This window comes from Oncorhynchus mykiss, unplaced genomic scaffold (genome assembly GCF_013265735.2).
Source record: "Oncorhynchus mykiss isolate Arlee unplaced genomic scaffold, USDA_OmykA_1.1 un_scaffold_119, whole genome shotgun sequence".
NCBI lineage: Eukaryota > Metazoa > Chordata > Actinopteri > Salmoniformes > Salmonidae > Oncorhynchus > Oncorhynchus mykiss.
This window is the reverse complement of record NW_023493660.1, coordinates 455,001-477,660: the sequence shown is the minus strand read 5'-3', so window position 1 is coordinate 477,660 and position 22,660 is coordinate 455,001. Positions and strand designations below refer to the sequence as shown.

Below are 22,660 nucleotides of genomic sequence, written 5' to 3'. Positions count from 1 at the left end.
AGGGTTAGAGTTATAACTAGTTCCACTGGAGGAAGGTTAGAGTTATAACTATAGTTCCCTGGAGGAGGGTTAGAGTTATAACTATAGTTCCACTGGAGGAGGGTTAGAGTTATAACTATAGTTCCCCTGGAGGAGGGTTAGAGTTATAACTATAGTTCCACTGGAGGAGGGTTATAGTTATAACTATAGTTCCACTGGAGGAGGGTTAGAGTTATAACTATAGTTCCACTGGAGGAGGGTTAGAGTTATAACTATAGTTCCCTGGAGGAGGGTTAGAGTTATAACTAGTTCCACTGGAGGAGGGTTAGAGTTATAACTATAGTTCCACTGTGGGAGGGTTAGAGTTATAACTAGTTCCACTGGAGGATGGTTAGAGTTATAACTAGTTCCACTGGAGGAGGGTTAGAGTTATAACTAGTTCCACTGGAGGAGGGTTAGAGTTATAACTAGTTCCCCTGGAGGAGGGTTAGAGTTATAACTATAGTTCCACTGGAGGAGGGTTAGAGTTATAACTATAGTTCACTGGAGGAGGGTTAGAGTTATAACTATAGTTCCACTGGAGGAGGGTTAGAGTTATAACTATAGTTCACTGGAGGAGGGTTAGAGTTATAACTATAGTTCCACTGGAGGAGGGTTAGAGTAATAACTAGTTCCACTGGAGGAGGGTTAGAGTTATAACTATAGTTCCACAGGAGGAGGGTTAGAGTTATAACTAGTTCCACTGGAGGAGGGTTAGAGTAATAACTAGTTCCACTGGAGGAGGGTTAGAGTTATAACTATAGTTCCATTGGAGGAGGATTAGAGTTATAACTATAGTTCCACTGGAGGAGGGTTAGAGTTATAACTATAGTTCCCTGGAGGAGGGTTAGAGTTATAACTATAGTTCCCTGGAGGAGGGTTAGAGTTATAACTAGTTCCACTGGAGGAAGGTTAGAGTTATAACTATAGTTCCACTGGAGGAGGGTTAGAGTTATAACTATAGTTCCCTGGAGGAGGGTTAGAGTTATAACTATAGTTCCACTGGAGGAGGGTTAGAGTTATAACTATAGTTCCCTGGAGGAGGGTTAGAGTTATAACTAGTTCCACTGGAGGAGGGTTAGAGTTATAACTATAGTTCCACTGTGGGAGGGTTAGAGTTATAACTAGTTCCACTGGAGGAGGGTTAGAGTTATAACTAGTTCCACTGGAGGAGGGTTAGAGTTATAACTAGTTCCACTGGAGGAGGGTTAGAGTTTTAGTTAGTTCCACTGGAGGAGGGTTAGAGTAATAACTATAGTTCCACTGGAGGAGGGTTAGAGTTATAACTATAGTTCCCTGGAGGAGGGTTAGAGTTATAACTATAGTTCCCTGGAGGAGGGTTAGAGTTATAACTAGTTCCACTGGAGGAGGGTTAGAGTTATAACTATAGTTCCACTGGAGGAGGGTTAGAGTTATAACTATAGTTCCCTGGAGGAGGGTTAGAGTTATAACTATAGTTCCCTGGAGGAGGGTTAGAGTTATAACTATAGTTCACTGGAGGAGGGTTAGAGTTATAACTATAGTTCCACTGTAGGAGGGTTAGAGTTATAACTAGTTCCCTGGAGGAGGGTTAGAGTTATAACTAGTTCCACTGGAGGAAGGTTAGAGTTATAACTATAGTTCCCCTGGAGGAGGGTTAGAGTAATAACTATAGTTCCATTGGAGGAGGATTAGAGTTATAACTATAGTTCCACTGGAGGAGGGTTAGAGTTATAACTATAGTTCCCTGGAGGAGGGTTAGAGTTATAACTATAGTTCCCCTGGAGGAGGGTTAGAGTTATAACTAGTTCCACTGGAGGAGGGTTAGAGTTATAACTATAGTTCCCTGGAGGAGGGTTAGAGTTATAACTATAGTTCCCTGGAGGAGGGTTAGAGTTATAACTATAGTTCCCTGGAGGAGGGTTAGAGTTATAACTATAGTTCCACTGGAGGAGGGTTAGAGTTATAACTAGTTCCACTGGAGGAGGGTTAGAGTTATAACTATAGTTCCCTGGAGGAGGGTTAGAGTTATAACTATAGTTCCCTGGAGGAGGGTTAGAGTTATAACTATAGTTCCCTGGAGGAGGGTTAGAGTTTTAGCTAGTTCCACTGCAGTAGTCTGCTGATTGATTCAGAGTGTTTCCATGGCTAGCAGGTAGCGTGACATCATACACCACAGCATCTGTATCGTTCCATTAGCAGCAGGCTGGCTGCTGGCAGAGGTCACATAGTGAATGGTGATGCTGCATTTATAGTTAGCATTAAAGCAAAGTGGTCTTTGTTTTGCTTATATTATCATGCTGCTTGACCTCTATGGGTAGAGTGAGTGGTATCAGCAGTTAGTAGTATGAAAGGTTAGGGCTAATAAAGGTTGGGGTTATTGAATGGTTGATCTGGGGTTAGAGAGAATGGTATCAGCAGTTAGGGTTAGTTAAGTTTAGGGTTAGTGGGATGAATGGTTAATCTGGGGTTAGAGAGAATGGTATCAGCAGTTAGGGTTAGTTAAGGTTAGTGTGATGAATGGTTGATCTAGGGTTAGAGAGAATGGTATCAGCAGTTAGGGTTAGTTAAGGTTAAGGTTAGTGTGATGAATGGTTGATCTAGGGTTAGAGAGAATGATATCAGCATTAAGGGTTAGTTAAGGTTAAGGTTAGTGTGATGAATGGTTGATCTGGGGTTAGAGAGAGTGGTATCAGCAGTTAGGGTTAGTACTGGTTAGGGTTAGTGGTATGAATGGTTAGGGTTAGTACTGGTTAGGGTTAGTGGTATGAATGGTTGATCTGGGGTGAGAGAGAATGGTATCAGCAGTTAGGGTTAGTACTGGTTAGGGTTAGTGGTATGAATGGTTAGGGTTAGTACTGGTTAGGGTTAGTGGTATGAATGGTTGATCTGGGGTGAGAGAGAATGGTATCAGCAGTTAGGGTTAGTACTGGTTAGGGTTAGTGGTATGAATGGTTAGGGTTAGTACTGGTTAGGGTTAGTGGTATGAATGGTTGGTCTGGGGTTAGAGAGAGTGGTATCAGCAGTTAGGGTTAGTATTGGTTTGCGTTAGTGGTATGAATGGTTGATCTGGGGTTAGAGAGAGTGGTATCAGCAGTTAGGGTTAGTACTGGTTAGGGTTAGTGGTATGAATGGTTAGGGTTAGTACTGGTTAGGGTTAGTGGTATGAATGGTTAGGGTTAGTGGTATGAATGGTTGATCTGGGGTTAGAGAGAGTGGTATCAGCAGTTAGGGTTAGTACTGGTTAGGGTTAGTGGTATGAATGGTTAGGGTTAGTACTGGTTAGGGTTAGTGGTATGAATGGTTGATCTGGGGTGAGAGAGAATGGTATCAGCAGTTAGGGTTAGTACTGGTTAGGGTTAGTGGTATGAATGGTTAGGGTTAGTACTGGTTAGGGTTAGTGGTATGAATGGTTGATCTGGGGTTAGAGAGAGTGGTATCAGAAGTTAGGGTTAGTACTGGTTAGGGTTAGTGGTATGAATGGTTAGGGTTAGTACTGGTTAGGGTTAGTGGTATGAATGGTTGATCTGGGGTGAGAGAGAATGGTATCAGCAGTTAGGGTTAGTACTGGTTAGGGTTAGTGGAATGAATGGTTAGGGTTAGTACTGGTTAGGGTTAGTGGTATGAATGGTTGATCTGGGGTTAGAGAGAGTGGTATCAGCAGTTAGGGTTAGTATTGGTTTGCGTTAGTGGTATGAATGGTTGATCTGGGGTTAGAGAGAGTGGTATCAACAGTTAGGGTTAGTTAAGGTTAGTGGTATGAATGGTTAGGGTTAGTTAAGGTTAAGGTTAGTGTGATGAATGGTTCATCTGGGGTTAGAGATAATGGTATCAGCAGTTAGGGTTAGTTAAGGTTAGTGGTATGACTGGTTAGGGTTAGTTAAGGTTAAGGTTAGTGTGATGAATGGTTCATCTGGGGTTAGAGATAATGGTATCAGCAGTTAGGGTTAGTTAAGGTTAGTGGTATGAATGGTTAGGGTTAGTTAAGGTTAAGGTTAGTGTGATGAATGGTTGATCTGGGGTTAGAGAGAATGGTATCAGCAGTTAGGGTTAGTACTGGTTAGGGTTAGTGGTATGAATGGTTAGGGTTAGTACTGGTTAGGGTTAGTGGTATGAATGGTTGATCTGGGTGAGAGAGAGTGGTATCAACAGTTAGGGTTAGTACTGGTTTGTGTTAGTGGTATGAATGGTTGATCTGGGGTTAGAGAGAGTGGTATCAACAGTCAGGGTTAGTACTGGTTAGGGTTAGTGGTATGAATGGTTGATCTGGGGTTAGAGAGAATGGTATCAGCAGTTAGGGTTAGTTAAGGTTAAGGTTAGTGTGATGAATGGTTCATCTGGGTTAGAGAGAATGGTATCAACAGTTAGGGTTAGTTAAGGTTAAGGTTAGTGTGATGAATGGTTGATCTGGGGTTAGAGAGCATGGTATCAGCAGTTAGGGTTAGTACTGGTTAGGGTTAGTGGTATGAATGGTTAGGGTTAGTACTGGTTAGGGTTAGTGGTATGAATGGTTGATCTGGGGTGAGAGAGAATGGTATCAGCAGTTAGGGTTAGTACTGGTTAGGGTTAGTGGTATGAATGGTTAGGGTTAGTACTGGTTAGGGTTAGTGGTATGAATGGTTGATCTGGGGTGAGAGAGAGTGGTATCAACAGTTAGGGTTAGTACTGGTTTGGGTTAGTGGTATGAATGGTTGATCTGGGGTTAGAGAGAGTGGTATCAACAGTTAGGGTTAGTTAAGGTTAGGGTTAGTGGTATCAACAGTTAGGGTTAGTACTGGTTAAGGTTAGTGGTATGAATGGTTGATCTGGGGTTAGAGAGAGTGGTATCAGCAGTTAGGGTTAGTGGTATTAATGGTTAGGTTAGTGGTATGAATGGTTGATCTGGGGTTAGAGAGAGTGGTATCAACAGTTATGGTTAGTACTGGTTAGGGTTAGTGGTATGAATGGTTGATCTGGGGTTGGAGAGAGTGGTATCAGCAGTTAGGGTTGAAGTTAGTGGTGTAACCGGTTGATGTTTCACTGCCTTGCTTCACAACAGAGGAATCTGTTGTGTAACTGAGTTGTGGGTATCGTTATTCATTATCGTTGTAATGGATCAACACTTTAATGAACTGTGACACAGTCCATGGAAATGACTATCTCTATGTACAGTTAGTTCAACTTCTCTCTGTCATGTGAGTCTTGTTGGGGAATAATCAGAATTAGTTGGTAACATAGATGTTTTATATTCATCATATGTTTGTAAGTTACTTCTCATCAGAATGTGTTTGTATAATACTGTGGCGGGGTTGCAGTATCTGTTCTCTGTCAGGACTAAGTTATTTGGGCCGCAGAGAGGGGAGAGGTCAAGCGTGTATCTCTTGGCTCCACAATGTCTGTGTGCCAGTCAATGTGTCTCTGTGATCTTGTCAAGATAGGATGGATTTGATATATGCCTGTTGATATGGAGGATTTGTTTTATGGTTCTGAGTTTGAGAAAATAACATAGTTTAGGAGACAAAGCTGAACCCTCAGAGGGTGGAGTATACTAACTACTGTGATATGTGGTTGTCTCACCTAGCTATCTGAATATACTAACTACTGTGATATGTGGTTGTCCCACCTAGCTATCTGAATATACTAACTACTGTGATATGTGGTTGTCCCACCTAGCTATCTGAATATACTAACTACTGTGATATGTGGTTGTCCCACCTAGCTATCTGAATATACTAACTACTGTGATATGTGGTTGTCTCACCTAGCTATCTGAATATACTAACTAAATCAAATCAAATCAAATTTTATTTGTCACATACACATGGTTAGCAGATGTTAATGCTAGTGTAGCGAAATGCTTGTGCTTCTAGTTCCGACAATGCAGTAATAACCAACAAGTAATCTAGCTAACAATTCCAAAACTACTACCTTATAGACACAAGTGTAAGGGGATAAAGAATATGTACATAAAGATATATGAATGAGTGATGGTACAGAGCGGCATAGGCAAGATACAGTAGATGGTATTGAGTGCAGTATATACATATGAGATGAGTATGTAAACAAAGTGGCATAGTTAAAGTGGCTAGTGATACATGTATTACATAAAGATTCAGTAGATGATATAGAGTACAGTATATACATATACATATGAGATGAATAATGTAGGGTATGTAAACATTATATTAGGTAGCATTGTTTAAAGTGGCTAGTGATACATTTTACATAATTTCCCATCAATTCCCATTATTAAAGTGGCTGGAGTTGAGTCAGTGTCAGTGTGTTGGCAGCAGCCACTCAGTGTTAGTGGTGGCTGTTTAACAGTCTGATGGCCTTGAGAAATAAGCTGTTTTTCAGTCTCTCGGTCCCAGCTTTGATGCACCTGTACTGATCTCGCCTTCTGGATGATAGCGGGGTGAACAGGCAGTGGCTCGGGTGGTTGTTGTCCTTGATGATATTTATGGCCTTCCTGTGACATCGGGTGGTGTAGGTGTCCTGGAGGGCAGGTAGTTTGCCCCCGGTGATGCGTTGTGCAGACCTCACTACCCTCTGGAGAGCCTTCCGGTTGTGGGCGGAGCAGTTGCCGTACTAGGCGGTGATACAGCCCGACAGGATGCTCTCGATTGTGCATCTGTAGAAGTTTGTGAGTGCTTTTGGTGACAAGCCAAATTTCTTCAGCCTCCTGAGGTTGAAGAGGCGCTGCTGCGCCTTCTTCACGATGCTGTCTGTGTGGGTGGACCAATTCAGTTTGTCTGTGATGTGTACGCCGAGGAACTTAAAACTTACTACCCTCTCCACTACTGTTCCATCGATGTGGATAGGGGGGTGTTCCTACTTCTGTGATATGTGGTTGTCCCACCTAGCTATCTGAATATACTAACTACTGTGATATGTGGTTGTCTCACCTAGCTATCTGAAGATACTAACTACTGTGATATGTGGTTGTCTCACCTAGCTATCTGAATATACTAACTACTGTGATATGTGGTTGTCCCACCTAGCTATCTGAATATACTAACTACTGTGATATGTGGTTGTCTCACCTAGCTATCTGAATATACTAACTACTGTGATATGTGGTTGTCTCACCTAGCTATCTGAATATACTAACTACTGTGATATGTGGTTGTCCCACCTAGCTATCTGAATATACTAACTACTGTGATATGTGGTTGTCTCACCTAGCTATCTGAATATACTAACTACTGTGATATGTGGTTGTCTCACCTAGCTATCTGAATATACTAACTACTGTGATATGTGGTTGTCCCACCTAGCTATCTGAATATACTACCTACTGTGATATATGGTTGTCCCACCTAGCTATCTGATGATGAAAGCACTAACTGTAAGGTGCTCTGGATAAGAGCTTCTGCTAAATGACTAACATGTAATAATCTATGATGTGATGCTGTGAGTGTTGTTGTGGCTCATTGCTGTCTACTCCTCTCTTCTCTCATCTCCTTTCCTCTCTCATCTCCATCATCTCCTCCCTGTCTCTCTCCTTTCATCACCTCCTCCTCTCCTCTCCTTTCCTTTCATCACCTCCTCCTCTCCTCTCCTTTCCTCTCTCCTCTCCTCCCCTCTTCCAGAAAGGCTTCACTCCCCTCCATGTTGCAGCTAAGTATGGGAAGATGGAAGTGGCCAACCTTCTGCTGCAGAGACACACTGTGCCCGATGCAGCTGGGAAGGTACCGTAGTCACCATGGAAACAGGGTAGTTAGCTAGTCTGGTAGTCAGTAGTGCATCTCACTGATAGTAATAGTAACGTACAGCACAGATAGTTCTCACTGATGTCATATGAGTTATTCTCATATTGGTTCATTATAATGTAACTACACATCAGTATTCTTGCAGTGCTACTAACCAGGTTTCCATCCAACCTTTTTAATTTGTCGGTAAAATGTGTTATTTGAGAAATGGCGGTGAAAACGCCTTTTGTGTGCAAATATTGATTAACCATCACATGGAAGGAAGCTTGGGAGTCACGCGATGATATGTTGTGTGGTCCTCCCACTACGACTCCGGCTTGGAGCTACGCAATGATATGTTGTGTATCTAGAGAGTTGAAAACAGCAGGTCTGGGACAGGTAGCACGTCCGGTGAACAGGTCAGGGTTCCATAGCCGCAGGCAGAACAGTTGAAACTGCAGCAGCAGCACGGCCAGGTGGACTGGGTACAGCAAGGAGTCATCATGCCAGGTAGTCCTGAGGCATGGTCCTAGGGCTCAGGTCCTCCGAGAGAGAGAAAGAAAGAGAGAATTAGAGAGAGCATACTTAAATTCACACAGAACACCGGATAAGACAGGAGAAGTACTCCAGATATAACAGACTGACCCTAGCCCCCCGACACATAAACTACTGCAGCATAAATACTGGAGGCTGAGACAGGAGGGGTCAGGAAACACTGTGGCCCCATCCGATGATACCCCCGGACAGGGCCAAACAGGAAGGATATAACCCCACCCACGTTGCCAAAGCATAGCACCCACACCACTAGAGGGATATCTTGGTCCGAGACTGAACATGTCTTTATTCAACGGACAAAGACAGTATTGGAATTGTTCTAACTGATTTATATTTCAACCACTTCAGATCCCAGTTTGTCATCCTTCCACTGTGTTGGGCTAAGTGCCTACACTTTCAGTCCAACACTAATGCAGCTGTGTATGCCGTTTCTATAGAGTGGTCTAACTCCCCTACATGTAGCTGCTCACTATGACAACCAGAAAGTGGCTCTGCTGCTGCTGGACCAGGGAGCTTCACCGCACGCTGGTGCCAAGGTAGGTATCACTTACACATTTACACCACAGCAGACGCTCTTATCCAGAGCCACTTACAGGATCCGTTAGGGTTAAATGCCTTGCACAAAGGCACATGATGGGCTCCCGGACATGATCGGGAATCACATGGGGCGGCACACAATTGGCCCAGCGTCATCCGGGATAGGGGAGGCCACTACCACACCAGTGTCAGACCACTACTGCACCAGTATCAGACCACTACCAAACCAGCATCAGACCACTACCACACCAGCATCAGACCACTACCACACCAGCATCAGACCACTACCACACCAGCATCAGACCACTATCACACCAGCATCAGACCACTACCACACCAGCATCAGACCACTATCACACCAGCATCAGACCACTACCACACCAGTATCAGAGCACTACCACACTAGCATCAGACCAGACCATACCAGTATCAGACCACTACCACACCAGCATCAGACCACTACCAAACCAGCATCAGACCACTACCACACCAGTATCAGACCACTACCACACCAGCATCAGACCACTACCACACCAGCATCAGACCACTCCCACACCAGTATCAGACCACTATCACACCAGTATCAGAGCACTACCACACTAGCATCAGACCAGACCATACCAGTATCAGACCACTACCACACCAGTATCAGACCAGACCACTACCACACCAGTATCAGACCACTACCAAACCAGCATCAGACCACTACCACACCAGTATCAGACCACTACCACACTAGCATCAGACCACTACCACACCAGCATCAGACCACTACCACACCAGCATCAGACCACTACCACACCAGCATCAGACCACTATCACACCAGTGTCAGACCACTACCACACCAGCATCAGCATCAGACCACTACCACACCAGCATCAGACCACTACCAACCACACCAGTGTCAGACCACTACCACACCAGCATCAGACCACTACCACACCAGCATCAGACCACTACCACACCAGCATCAGACCACTACCACACCAGTATCAGACCATTACCACACCAGTATCAGACCACTACCACACCAGCATCAGACCACTACCACACCAGCATCAGACCACTACCACACCAGTATCAGACCATTACCACACCATTATCCGACCACTACCACACCAGTATCAGACCACTACCACACCAGCATCTGACCACTACCGCACCAGCATCAGACCACTACCACACCAGTTTCAGACCATTACCACACCAGCATCAGACCACTACCACACCAGTTTCAGACCACTACCGCACCAGCATCAGACCACTACCACACCAGTATCAGACCACTACCACACCAGCATCAGACCACTACCGCACTACTACCACACCAGTATCAGACCACTAGCACACCAGTATCAGACCAGACCACTACCACACCAGCATCAGACCACTACCACACCAGTATTAGTCCACTACCACACCAGCATCAGACCACTACCACACCAGCATCAGACCACTACCACACCAGTATCAGACCATTACCACACCAGTATCAGACCACTACCACACCAGCATCAGACCACTACCACACCAGCATCAGACCACTACCACACCGGTATCAGACCATTACCACACCATTATCAGACCACTACCACACCAGTATCAGACCACTACCACACCAGCATCAGACCACTACCGCACCACTACCACACCAGTATCAGACCATTACCACACCAGTATCAGACCACTACCACACCAGCATCAGACCACTACCGCACCACTACCACACCAGCATCAGACCACTACCACACCAGCATCAGACCACTATCAGACCATTACCACACCAGCATCAGACCACTACCGCACCACTACCACACCAGCATCAGACCACTACCGCACCACTACCACACCAGAATCAGACCACTACCACCCCAGCATCAGACCACTACCACCCCAGCATCAGACCACTACCACACCATTATTAGACCACTACCACACCAGTGTCAGACCACTACCACACCAGTGTCAGACAACTAGTACACCAGTATCAGACCATTACCACACCAGTATCATACCACTACCACACCAGTATCAGACCACTAGCACACCAGTATCAGACCACTACCACACCAGTATCATACCACTAGCACACCAGTATCAGACCGTTACCACACCAGTATCAGACCATTACCACACCAGTATCAGACCATTACCACACCAGTATCAGACCACTACCACACCAGTATCAGACCACTACCACACCAGTATCAGACCACTACCACACCAGTATCAGACCATTACCACACCAGTATCAGACCACTACCACACCAGTATCAAACCACTACCACACCAGTATCAGACCACTACCACACCAGTATCATACCACTAGCACACCAGTATCAGACCACTAGCACACCAGTATCAGACCATTACCACACCAGTATCAGACCATTACCACACCAGTATCAGACCACTAGCACACCAGTATCAGACCATTACCACACCAGTATCAGACCATTACCACACCAGTATCAGACCACTAGCACACCAGTATCAGACCACTACCACACCAGTATCAGACCACTACCACACCAGTATCAGACCACTACCACACCAGTATCAGACCACTACCACACCAGTATCAGACCATTACCACACCAGTATCAGACCATTACCACACCAGTATCAGACCACTACCACACCAGTATCAGACCATTACCACACCAGTATCAGACCACTACCACCCCAGCATCAGACCACTACCACACCAGTATCAGACCATTACCACACCAGTATCAGACCATTACCACACCAGTATCAGACCACTACCACACCAGTATCAGACCATTACCACACCAGAATCAGACCACTACCACACCAGAATCAGACCAGACCATTACCACACCAGTATCAGACCACTACCACACCAGTATCAGAATGTGAGGATGATTATACAATGTTTCTTTTAGGGTGAAAAAAACATTCCCTTGATTTTCCAAGAATGTTCCCAGAACACATTCCGTCTGTTCTATAAAGGTTCCTTTAATGTTGTAAGAATGACATAGCATTCTTTCATAGCATAGTGTTTTAGGTTTAACATAATATTCCATTTGACCTTGTCTTGGAGGTCCTCAGAACATTTCACGAAAACAACAGACGAAATGTGTTCTGGGAACGTTCTGGGAACATTCTGGTAACATCAGGTGAATGTTTTTCCCATGATGTTCTGATCTGAAACAGCAGGATCTGTCAGGATCTGTCATGCTGGTATAAAGGATTTGGAGGCAGGTGCAGGAATACATAATAGGGTTTTTAACACACCCTAAACAAATACGTATACAAAACACTGGGATGTACCCAAACAAAAGTACGAGGGAAAACCTGGTAGAACGACATGGGAGGAGACCCGTAATACACAACGCACAAAACACACAGCACAGGCAGACATGTGAACAATAACACACAGCACTGGCTGAGACAACACATAGGGCACAATAACACACAGCACTGGCTGAGACAACACATAGGGAACAATAACACACAGCACTGGCTGAGACAACACATAGGGAACAATAACACACAGCACAGCCTGAGACAACACATAGGGAACAATAACACACAGCACAGGCTGAGACAACACATAGGGAACAATAACACACAGCACAGGCTGAGACAACACATAGGGAACAATAACACACAGCACAGGCTGAGACAACACATAGGGAACAATAACACACAGCACAGGCTGAGACAGCACATAGGGAACAATAACACACAGCACAGGCTGAGACAACACATAGGGAACAATAACACACAGCACAGGCTGAGACAACACATAGGGAACAATAACACACAGCACAGGCTGAGACAACACATAGGGAACAATAACACACAGCACAGGCTGAGACAACACATAGGTACCCACAGCACCAATGGACATGAGGGCAACAGTACCGGAGGGAGCCGTGACAGGATCACAGTTCACTGATCTAATACAGCAGGACCACGACTCACTGATCTAATACAGCAGGACCACGACTCACTGATCTGAAACAGCAGGACCACGACTCACTGATCTGAAACAGCAGGACCAGGACTCACTGATCTAATACAGCAGGACCACGACTCACTGATCTGAACCAGCAGGACCACGACTCACTGATCTAATACAGCAGGACCACGACTCACTGATCTGAAACAGCAGGACCACGACTCACTGATCTAATACAGCAGGACCAGGACTCACTGATCTAATACAGCAGGACCACGACTCACTGATCTGAAACAGCAGGACCACGACTCACTGAACTAATACAGCAGGACCACGACTCACTGATCTAATACAGCAGGACCACGACTCACTGATCTAATACAGCAGGACCACTGTTCACTGACTGTATATTACCTGGATGATATATTACCTGGATGATAGATGACTGTCTATTACCTGGATGATATATTACCTGGATGATAGATGACTGTATATTACCTGGATGATAGATGTCTGTATATTACCTGGATGATAGATGTCTGTATATTCCCTGGATGATATATTACCTGGATGATAGATGACTGTATATTACCTGGATGATAGATGACTGTATATTACCTGGATGATAGATGTCTGTATATTACCTGGATGATAGATGTCTGTATATTCCCTGGATGATAGATGACTGTATATTCCCTGGATGATAGATGACTGTATATTCCCTGGATGATAGATGACTGTATATTCCCTGGATGATAGATGACTGTATATTCCCTGGATGATAGATGCCTGTATATTCCCTGGATGATAGATGACTGTATATTCCCTGGATGATAGATGTCTGTATATTCCCTGGATGATAGATGATGTTCTGTCTGTGGTGTAGAATGGGTACCCTCCTCTGTGTTGTAATATGTTCTGTCTGTGGTGTAGAATGGGTACCCTCCTCTGTGTTGTAATATGTTCTGTCTGTGGTTTAGAATGGCTATACTCCACTTCACATCGCGGCTAAGAAGAACCAGATGGAGATTGCCACGACGCTGCTGGAGTACGGAGCCGACACCAACGCTATGACACGTCAGGGCATCACACCGCTGCACCTGGCCTCTCAGGAGGGCAACGTAGACATCGTTACCCTGCTACTGGCCAGGGAAGCCACCATCAGCTTGGGCAACAAGGTGGGGGTTAGGGGTCAGGTGTTAGGGTTGTCCTGAGTTGTAATGTGGTATGTCCTGTCATGTGTTCTAATGTGGTATGTCCTGTCCTGTGTTCTAATGTGGTATGTCCTGTCCTGTGTTCTAATGTGGTATGTCCTGTGTTCTAATGTGGTATGTCCTGTCCTGTGTTCTAATGTGGTATGTCCTGTGTTCTAATGTGGTATGTCCTGTCCTGTGTTCTAATGTGGTATGTCCTGTCCTGTGTTCTAATGTGGTATGTTGTGTCCTGTGTTCTAATGTGGTATGTACTGTCCTGTGTTCTAATGTGGTATGTCATGTGTTCTAATGTGGTATGCCCTGTCCTGTGTTCTAATGTGGTATGTCCTGTCCTGTGTTCTAATGTTTATGTCCTGTCCTGTGTTGTAATGTGGTATGTCCTATCCTGTGTTCTAATGTGGTATGTCATGTATTCTAATGTGGTATGTCCTGTCCTGTGTTCGAATGTGGTATGTCCTGTCCTGTGTTGTAATGTGGTATGTCCTATCCTGTGTTCTAATGTGGTATGTCCTATCCTGTGTTCTAATGTGGTATGTCATGTCCTATCCTGTGTTCTAATGTGGTATGTCATGTGTTCTAATGTGGTATGTCATGTGTTCTAATGTGGTATGTCCTGTCCTGTGTTCTAATGTGGTATGTCCTGTGTTCTAATGTGGTATGTCCTGTCCTGTGTTCTAATGTGGTATGTCCTGTCCTGTGTTCTAATGTGGTATGTCCTATCCTGTGTTCTAATGTGGTATGTCCTGTCCTGTGTTCTAATGTGGTATGTCCTGTCCTGTGTTGGAATGTGGTATGTCCTATCCTGTGTTCTAATGTGGTATGACCTATCCTGTGTTCTAATGTGGTATGTCATGTCCTATCCTGTGTTCTAATGTGGTATGTCATGTGTTCTAATGTGGTATGTCCTGTCCTGTGTTCTAATGTGGTATGTCCTGTCCTGTGTTCTAATGTGGTATGTCCTGTGTTCTAATGTGGTATGTCCTGTCCTGTGTTCTAATGTGTTATGTCCTGTCCTGTGTTCTAATGTGGTATGTCCTATGTTCTAATGTGGTATGTCCTATCCTGTGTTCTAATGTGGTATGTCCTGTGTTCTAATGTGGTATGTCCTATCCTGTGTTCTAATGTGGTATGTCCTGTGTTCTAATGTGGTATGTCCTATCCTGTGTTCTAATGTGTTATGTCCTGTCCTGTGTTCTAATGTGGTATGTCCTGTCCTGTGTTCTAATGTGGTATGTCCTGTGTTCTAATGTGGTATGTCCTATCCTGTGTTCTAATGTGGTATGTCCTGTGTTCTAATGTGGTATGTCCTGTCCTGTGTTCTAATGTGGTATGTCCTATCCTGTGTTCTAATGTGGTATGTCCTGTGTTCTAATTTGGTATGTCCTATCCTGTGTTCTAATGTGGTATGTCCTGTCCTGTGTTCTAATGTGGTATGTCCTGTCCTGTGTTCTAATGTGGTATGTCCTGTGTTCTAATTTGGTATGTCCTATCCTGTGTTCTAATGTGGTATGTCCTGTCCTGTGTTCTAATGTGGTATGTCCTGTGTTCTAATGTGGTATGTCCTATCCTGTGTTCTAATGTGGTATGTCCTGTGTTCTAATGTGGTATGTCCTGTCCTGTGTTCTAATGTGGTATGTCCTATCCTGTGTTCTAATGTGGTATGTCCTGTGTTCTAATTTGGTATGTCCTATCCTGTGTTCTAATGTGGTATGTCCTGTCCTGTGTTCTAATGTGGTATGTCCTGTCCTGTGTTCTAATGTTTTATGTCCTGTCCTGTGTTCTAATGTGGGTATGTCCTGTCCTGTGTTCTAATGTGGTATGTCCTGTCCTGTGTTCTAATGTGGTATGTCCTGTCCTGTGTTCTAATGTGGTATGACCTGTCGTGTGTTCTAATGTGGTATGTCATGTCCTGTCCTTTGTTCTAATGTGGTATGTCCTATCCTGTGTTCTAATGTGGTATGTCCTATCCTTTGTTCTAATGTGGTATGTCCTGTCCTGTGTTCTAATGTGGTATGTCCTATCCTGTGTTCTAATGTGGTATGACCTGTCGTGTGTTCTAATGTGGTATGTCATGTCCTATCCTGTGTTCTAATGTGGTACGTCATGTGTTCTAATGTGGTATGTCCTGTCCTGTGTTCTAATGTGGTATGTCCTGTTGTGTGTTCTAATGTGTCCTGTCTTGTGTTCTAATGTGGTATGTCCTGTCCTGTGTTCTAATGAGGTATGTCCTGTCCTGTGTTCTAATGTGGTATGTCCTATCCTGTGTTCTAATGTGATATGTCCTGTCCTGTGTTCTAATGTGGTATGTCCTATCCTGTGTTCTAATGTGGTATGTCCTGTCCTGTGTTCTAATGTGGTATGTCCTATCCTGTGTTCTAATGTGGTATGACCTGTCCTGTGTTCTAATGTGGTATGTCATGTCCTGTCCTTTGTTCTAATGTGGTATGTCCTGTCCTGTGTTCTAATGTGGTATGTCCTATCCTGTGTTCTAATGTGGTATGACCTGTCATGTGTTCTAATGTGGTATGTCATGTCCTGTCCTTTGTTCTAATGTGGTATGTCCTGTCCTGTGTTGTAATGTGGTATGTCCTGTCCTGTGTTCTAATGTGGTATGTCATGTCCTGTCCTTTGTTCTAATGTGGTATGTCCTGTCCTGTGTTCTAATGTGGTATGTCCTGTCCTGTGTTCTAATGTGGTATGTCATGTCCTGTCCTGTGTTCTAATGTGGTATGTCCTGTCCTTTGTCCTAATGTGGTATGTCCTGTCCTTTGTTCTAATGTGGTATGTCCTGTCTTGTGTTCTAATGTGGTATGTCCTATCCTGTGTTCTAATGTGGTATGTCCTGTGTTCTAATGTGGTATGTCATGTCCTGTCCTGTGTTCTAATGTGGTATATCCTATGTTCTAATGTGGTATGTCATGTCCTGTCCTGTGTTCTGATGTGGTATGTCCTGTCCTGTGTTCTAATGTGGTATGTCCTGTCCTGTGTTCTAATGTGGTATGTCCTGTCATGTGTTCTAATGTGGTATGTCCTGTCCTGTGTTCTAATGTGGTATGTCCTGTCCTGTGTTGTAATGTGGTATGTCCTGTCCTGTGTTCTAATGTGGTATGTCCTGTCCTGTGTTCTAATGTGGTATGTCCTGTCCTGTGTTCTAATGTGGTATATCCTATGTTCTAATGTGGTATGTCATGTCCTGTCCTGTGTTCTAATGTGGTATGTCCTGTCATGTGTTCTAATGTGGTATGTCCTGTCCTGTGTCCTAATGTGGTATGTCATGTCCTGTGTTCTAATTTGGTATGTGCTGTCATGTGTTCTAATGTGGTATGTCCTGTCCTGTGTCCTAATGTGGTATGTCCTATCCTGTGTTCTAATGTGGTATGTCCTGTGTTCTAATGTGGTATGTCCTATCCTGTGTTCTAATTTGGTATGTCATATCCTGTGTTCTAATGTGGTATGTCCTATCCTGTGTTCTAATTTGGTATGTCATATCCTGTGTTCTAATGTGGTATGTCCTATCCTGTGTTCTAATTTGGTATGTCATATCCTGTGTTCTAATGTGGTATGTCATATCCTGTGTTTTAATGTCGTATGTCCTGTCCTGTGTTCTAATTTGGTATGTCATATCCTGTGTTCTAATGTGGTATGTCCTGTCCTGTGTTCTAATGTGGTATGTCATGTCCTGTGTTCTAATTTGGTATGTCATATCCTGTGTTCTAATTTGGTATGTCATATCCTGTGTTCTAATGTGGTATGTCATATCCTGTGTTCTAATGTGGTATGTCCTGTCCTGTCCTGTGTTCTAATGTTTTATGTCCTGTCCTGTGTTGTAATGTGGTATGTCCTGTCCTGTGTTCTAATGTGGTATGTCCTGTCCTGTGTTGTAATGTGGTATGTCCTGTCCTGTGTTCTAATGTGGTATGTCATATCCTGTGTTCTAATGTGGTATGTCCTGTCCTGTGTTCTAATGTCGTATGTCCTGTCCTGTGTTCTAATGTGGTATGTCCTGTCCTGTGTCCTGTCCTGTGTTGTAATGTGTTATGTCCTGTCCTGTGTCCTCTCCTCTCAGAGTGGTCTGACTCCTCTCCACCTGGCAGCTCAGGACGACAAGGTCAACGTAGCTGAGGTGCTGGTTAACCAGGGGGCCACTGTTGACCCAGAGACTAAGGTACACACACACACGTACACATGTTCAACTCTGGTCTGACAGCCGTGTAGGTCGGCTGGTCCCTCCTGAAACCTCACTGCAGAACACTCATTGAGAAACACAACAGAGAGAGCAGAAGGTCTAGAAACCCAGAGAGGGACCAGGAGGACTAGAAACCCAGAGAGAGACCAGGAGGACTAGAAACCCAGAGAGAGACCAGAAGGTCTAGAAACCCAGAGAGACACCAGGGGGACTAGAAATCCAGAGAGAGAGACCAGAAGGTCTAGAAACCCAGAGAGAGACCAGGAGGACTAGAAACCCAGAGAGAGACCAGAAGGTCTAGAAACTCAGAGAGAGACCAGGGGGACTAGAAACCCAGAGAGAGAGACCAGAAGGTCTAGAAACCCAGAGAGAGACCAGGAGGACTAGAAATCCAGAGAGAGAGACCAGAAGGTCTAGAAACCCAGAGAGAGACCAGGAGGACTAGAAACTCAGAGAGAGAGACCAGAAGGTCTAGAAACTCAGAGAGAGAGACCAGAAGGTCTACAAACCCAGAGAGGAGAGACCAGGAGGACTAGAAACCCAGAGAGGAGAGACCAGGAGGACTAGAAACCCAGAGAGGAGAGACCAGGAGGACTAGAAACCCAGAGAGAGACCAGGAGGACTAGAAACCCAGAGAGAGACCAGGAGGACTAGAAACCCAGAGAGAGACCAGGGGGACTAGAAACCCAGAGAGAGAGACCAGAAGGTCTACAAACCCAGAGAGGAGAGAGAGACCAGGAGGACTAGAAACCCAGAGAGAGACCAGGGGGACTAGAAACCCAGAGAGAGACCAGGAGGACTAGAAACCCAGAGAGAGACCAGGGGGACTAGAAATCCAGAGAGGAGAGACCAGGAGGACTAGAAACTCAGAGATAGAGACCAGAAGGTCTAGAAACTCAGAGAGAGAGACCAGAAGGTCTACAAACCCAGAGAGGAGAGACCAGGAGGACTAGAAACCCAGAGAGGGGAGACCAGGAGGACTAGAAACTCAGAGAGAGAGACCAGAAGGTCTACAAACCCAGAGAGGAGAGACCAGGAGGACTAGAAACCCAGAGAGGAGAGACCAGGAGGAATAGAAACCCAGAGAGAGAGACCAAAGAGAGGGAGAGAGAGAGAGAGAGAGACCCCAGAGAGAGAAAGACCAGAGAGATGAGAGAGAAGGACCAGAGAGATGAGAGACAAGGACCAGAGAGACGAGAGAGAGGCCACTGTTCCTAGGCCTTCATTGTAAATAAGAAGTTGTTCTTAACTGACTTGCCTAGTAAAATAAAGTTTAAATAAAAAATAAAAAATAAATTCACTACTACACTACAACAGTACTCTACAACACTACAGTACTACGCTGAAACTCTACAACAGTATTCTGAAACACTGAATTACTACAACACTGAATCACTACTACACAGAAACACTACAACACTGAATGACTGCAACACTGAAACTCTACAACACTGAATCACTACAACACTGAATCACTACTACACTGAAACACCATTACACTGAAACACTACAACACTACAACACTGAATCACTACTACACAGAAGCACTACAACACTGAAACACTACAACACTGAAACACTACAACACTGAAACACTACAACACTGAAACACAACACCACTGAATCACTACAACACTGAATCACTACAACACTGAAACACTACAACACTACAACACTGCAACACTACAATAGAACACTACAATACAACACTACAACAATACAACACTACAATACAACACTACAACACTACAATACAACACTGAAACACTACAACACTGAAACACTACAACTGTACTCTACAACACTACAACAGTAGTAACACTTGATTTCTGTTTCCCTAGATGGGATACACTAGTGGTCACACCAGGCATAACACTTGATATCTGTTTCCCTAGACGGAATACACTAGTGGTCACACCAGGCATAACACTTGATTTCTGTTTCCCTAGACGGGATACACTAGTGGTCACACCAGGCATAACACTTGATTTCTGTTTCCCTAGACGGGATACACTAGTGGTCACACCAGGCATAACACTTGATTTCTGTTTCCCTAGACGGGATACACTAGTGGTCACACCAGGCATAACACTTGATTTCTGTTTCCCTAGACGGGATACACTAGTGGTCACACCAGGCATAACACTTGATTTCTGTTTCCCTAGACGGAATACACTAGTGGTCACACCAGGCATAACACTTGATTTCTGTTTCCCTAGACGGGATACACTAGTGGTCACACCAGGCATAACACTTGATTTCTGTTTCCCTAGACGGGATACACTAGTGGTCACACCAGGCATAACACTTGATTTCTGTTTCCCTAGATGGGATACACTAGTGGTCACACCAGGCATAACACTTGATTTCTGTTTATGTTTCCCTAGATGGGATACACTAGTGGTCACATCAGGCATAACACTTGATTTCTGTTTTTCTGTTTCCCTAGAAGGGATACACTAGTGGTCACACCAGGCATAACACTTGATTTCTGTTTCCCTAGACGGGATACACTAGTGGTCACACCAGGCATAACACTTGATTTCTGTTTCCCTAGACGGGATACACTAGTGGTCACATCAGGCATAACACTTGATTTCTGTTTCCCTAGATGGTATACACTAGTGGTCACACCAGGCATAACACTTTATTTCTGTTTCCCTAGATGGGATACACTAGTGGTCACATCAGGCATAACACTTGATTTCTGTTTCCATAGACGGGATACACTAGTGGTCACACCAGGCATAACACTTGATTTCTGTTTCCCTAGACGGGATACACTAGTGGTCACACCAGGCATAACACTTGATATCTGTTTCCCTAGACGGGATACACTAGTGGTCACACCAGGCATAACACTTGATTTCTGTTTCCCTAGACGGGATACACTAGTGGTCACACCAGGCATAACACTTGATTTCTGTTTCCCTAGACGGAATACACTAGTGGTCACACCAGGCATAACACTTGATTTCTGTTTCCCTAGACGGGATACACTAGTGGTCACACCAGGCATAACACTTGATTTCTGTTTCCCTAGACGGGATACACTAGTGGTCACACCAGGCATAACACTTGATTTCTGTTTCCCTAGACGGGATACACTAGTGGTCACACCAGGCATAACACTTGATTTCTGTTTCCCTAGACGGGATACACTAGTGGTCACATCAGGCATAACACTTAATATCTGTTTCCCTAGACGGAATACACTAGTGGTCACACCAGGCATAACACTTGATTTCTGTTTCCCTAGACGGGATACACTAGTGGTCACACCAGGCATAACACTTGATTTCTGTTTCCCTAGACGGGATACACTAGTGGTCACACCAGGCATAACACTTGATTTCTGTTTCCCTAGACGGGATACACTAGTGGTCACATCAGGCATAACACTTGATATCTGTTTCCCTAGACGGAATACACTAGTGGTCACACCAGGCATAACACTTGATTTCTGTTTCCCTAGACGGGATACACAAGTGGTCACATCAGGCATAACACTTGATTTCTGTTTCCCTAGATGGGATACACTAGTGGTCACACCAGGCATAACACTTGATTTCTGTTTCCCTAGACGGGATACACTAGTGGTCACATCAGGCATAACACTTGATTTCTGTTTCCCTAGATGGGATACACTCCGCTGCATGTGGCGTGTCACTATGGAAACGTGAAGATGGTCAACTTCCTGCTAAAGAACCAGGCCAAGATCAACGCCAAAACCAAGGTTAGGCTCCCCTTCAGATTGAACATATCTATATAGATGTTAATGTTTGATTTATGGGATAGGGGTCAGGGGTCACAGGTTAGGCTCCCCTCCAGATTTAACATTTCTATATACAGTAGATGTTGATGGTTGTAGGTGTGGGTGTTGGAGTGGGTATGTGTTGGTATGTTTAATTAAAGAGGTGTGTCTGACCTCTCCTCCTCCCCCTTCAGAACGGATACACCCCCCTCCATCAGGCGGCCCAGCAAGGCCACACCCACATCATCAACCTACTGCTGCAGCACGGAGCCTCTCCCAACCAAGTCACTGTGGTGAGAACACACACTCCTGCTGCAGCACAGAGCCTCTCCCAACCAAGTCACTGTGGTGAGAACACACACTCCTGCTGCAGCACAGAGCCTCTCCCAACCAAGTCACTGTGGTGAGAACACACACTCCTGCTGCAGCACAGAGCCTCTCCCAACCAACTCACCTTGGTGAGAACACACACTCCTGCTGCAGCATAGACTCTCCCCAAATGAGCTGACTGTGGTGAGCACAGGATTCTGGGAGACATTGCCATAACCCAGTGCCCCCACAGCTGGGACTGCACAGTGAAATACACAGTCACCAACACTATCTCATACACAGTAGGCTGTCATTAGCATGCACTATAACAGTCACATCACAAACACACAGTGTTCCATCTATTGTCTTTGGTAGTATAAACAGTAGATAATGACACATGAGGATGGGTTAGGGGTTAGGGGTCACAGTAATAGTAATATCTGACTGTCTTTAACAGAATGGTAACACAGCCCTGTCCAGGAGGCTGGGTTAGGGGTTAGGGTTCA

At 44.7% G+C, this 22,660-nt stretch overlaps 1 protein-coding gene across 9 annotated transcripts in view; it reads left to right on the top strand.

Moving 5' to 3' along the window:
• LOC110512780 (ankyrin-3) overlaps window positions 1-22,660 on the top strand; it is a 115,464-nt gene that overhangs the window by 9,063 nt on the left and 83,741 nt on the right. For all 9 annotated transcript variants that reach the window (XM_036972079.1, XM_036972077.1, XM_036972078.1 and 6 more), the window contains exons 5-10: window positions 7,569-7,667; window positions 8,660-8,758; window positions 13,672-13,869; window positions 17,972-18,070; window positions 21,729-21,827; window positions 22,040-22,138. In XM_036972079.1, the coding sequence (XP_036827974.1) occupies window positions 7,569-7,667; window positions 8,660-8,758; window positions 13,672-13,869; window positions 17,972-18,070; window positions 21,729-21,827; window positions 22,040-22,138 (693 nt within the window). The remainder of the gene's footprint in view (window positions 1-7,568; window positions 7,668-8,659; window positions 8,759-13,671; window positions 13,870-17,971; window positions 18,071-21,728; window positions 21,828-22,039; window positions 22,139-22,660) is intronic.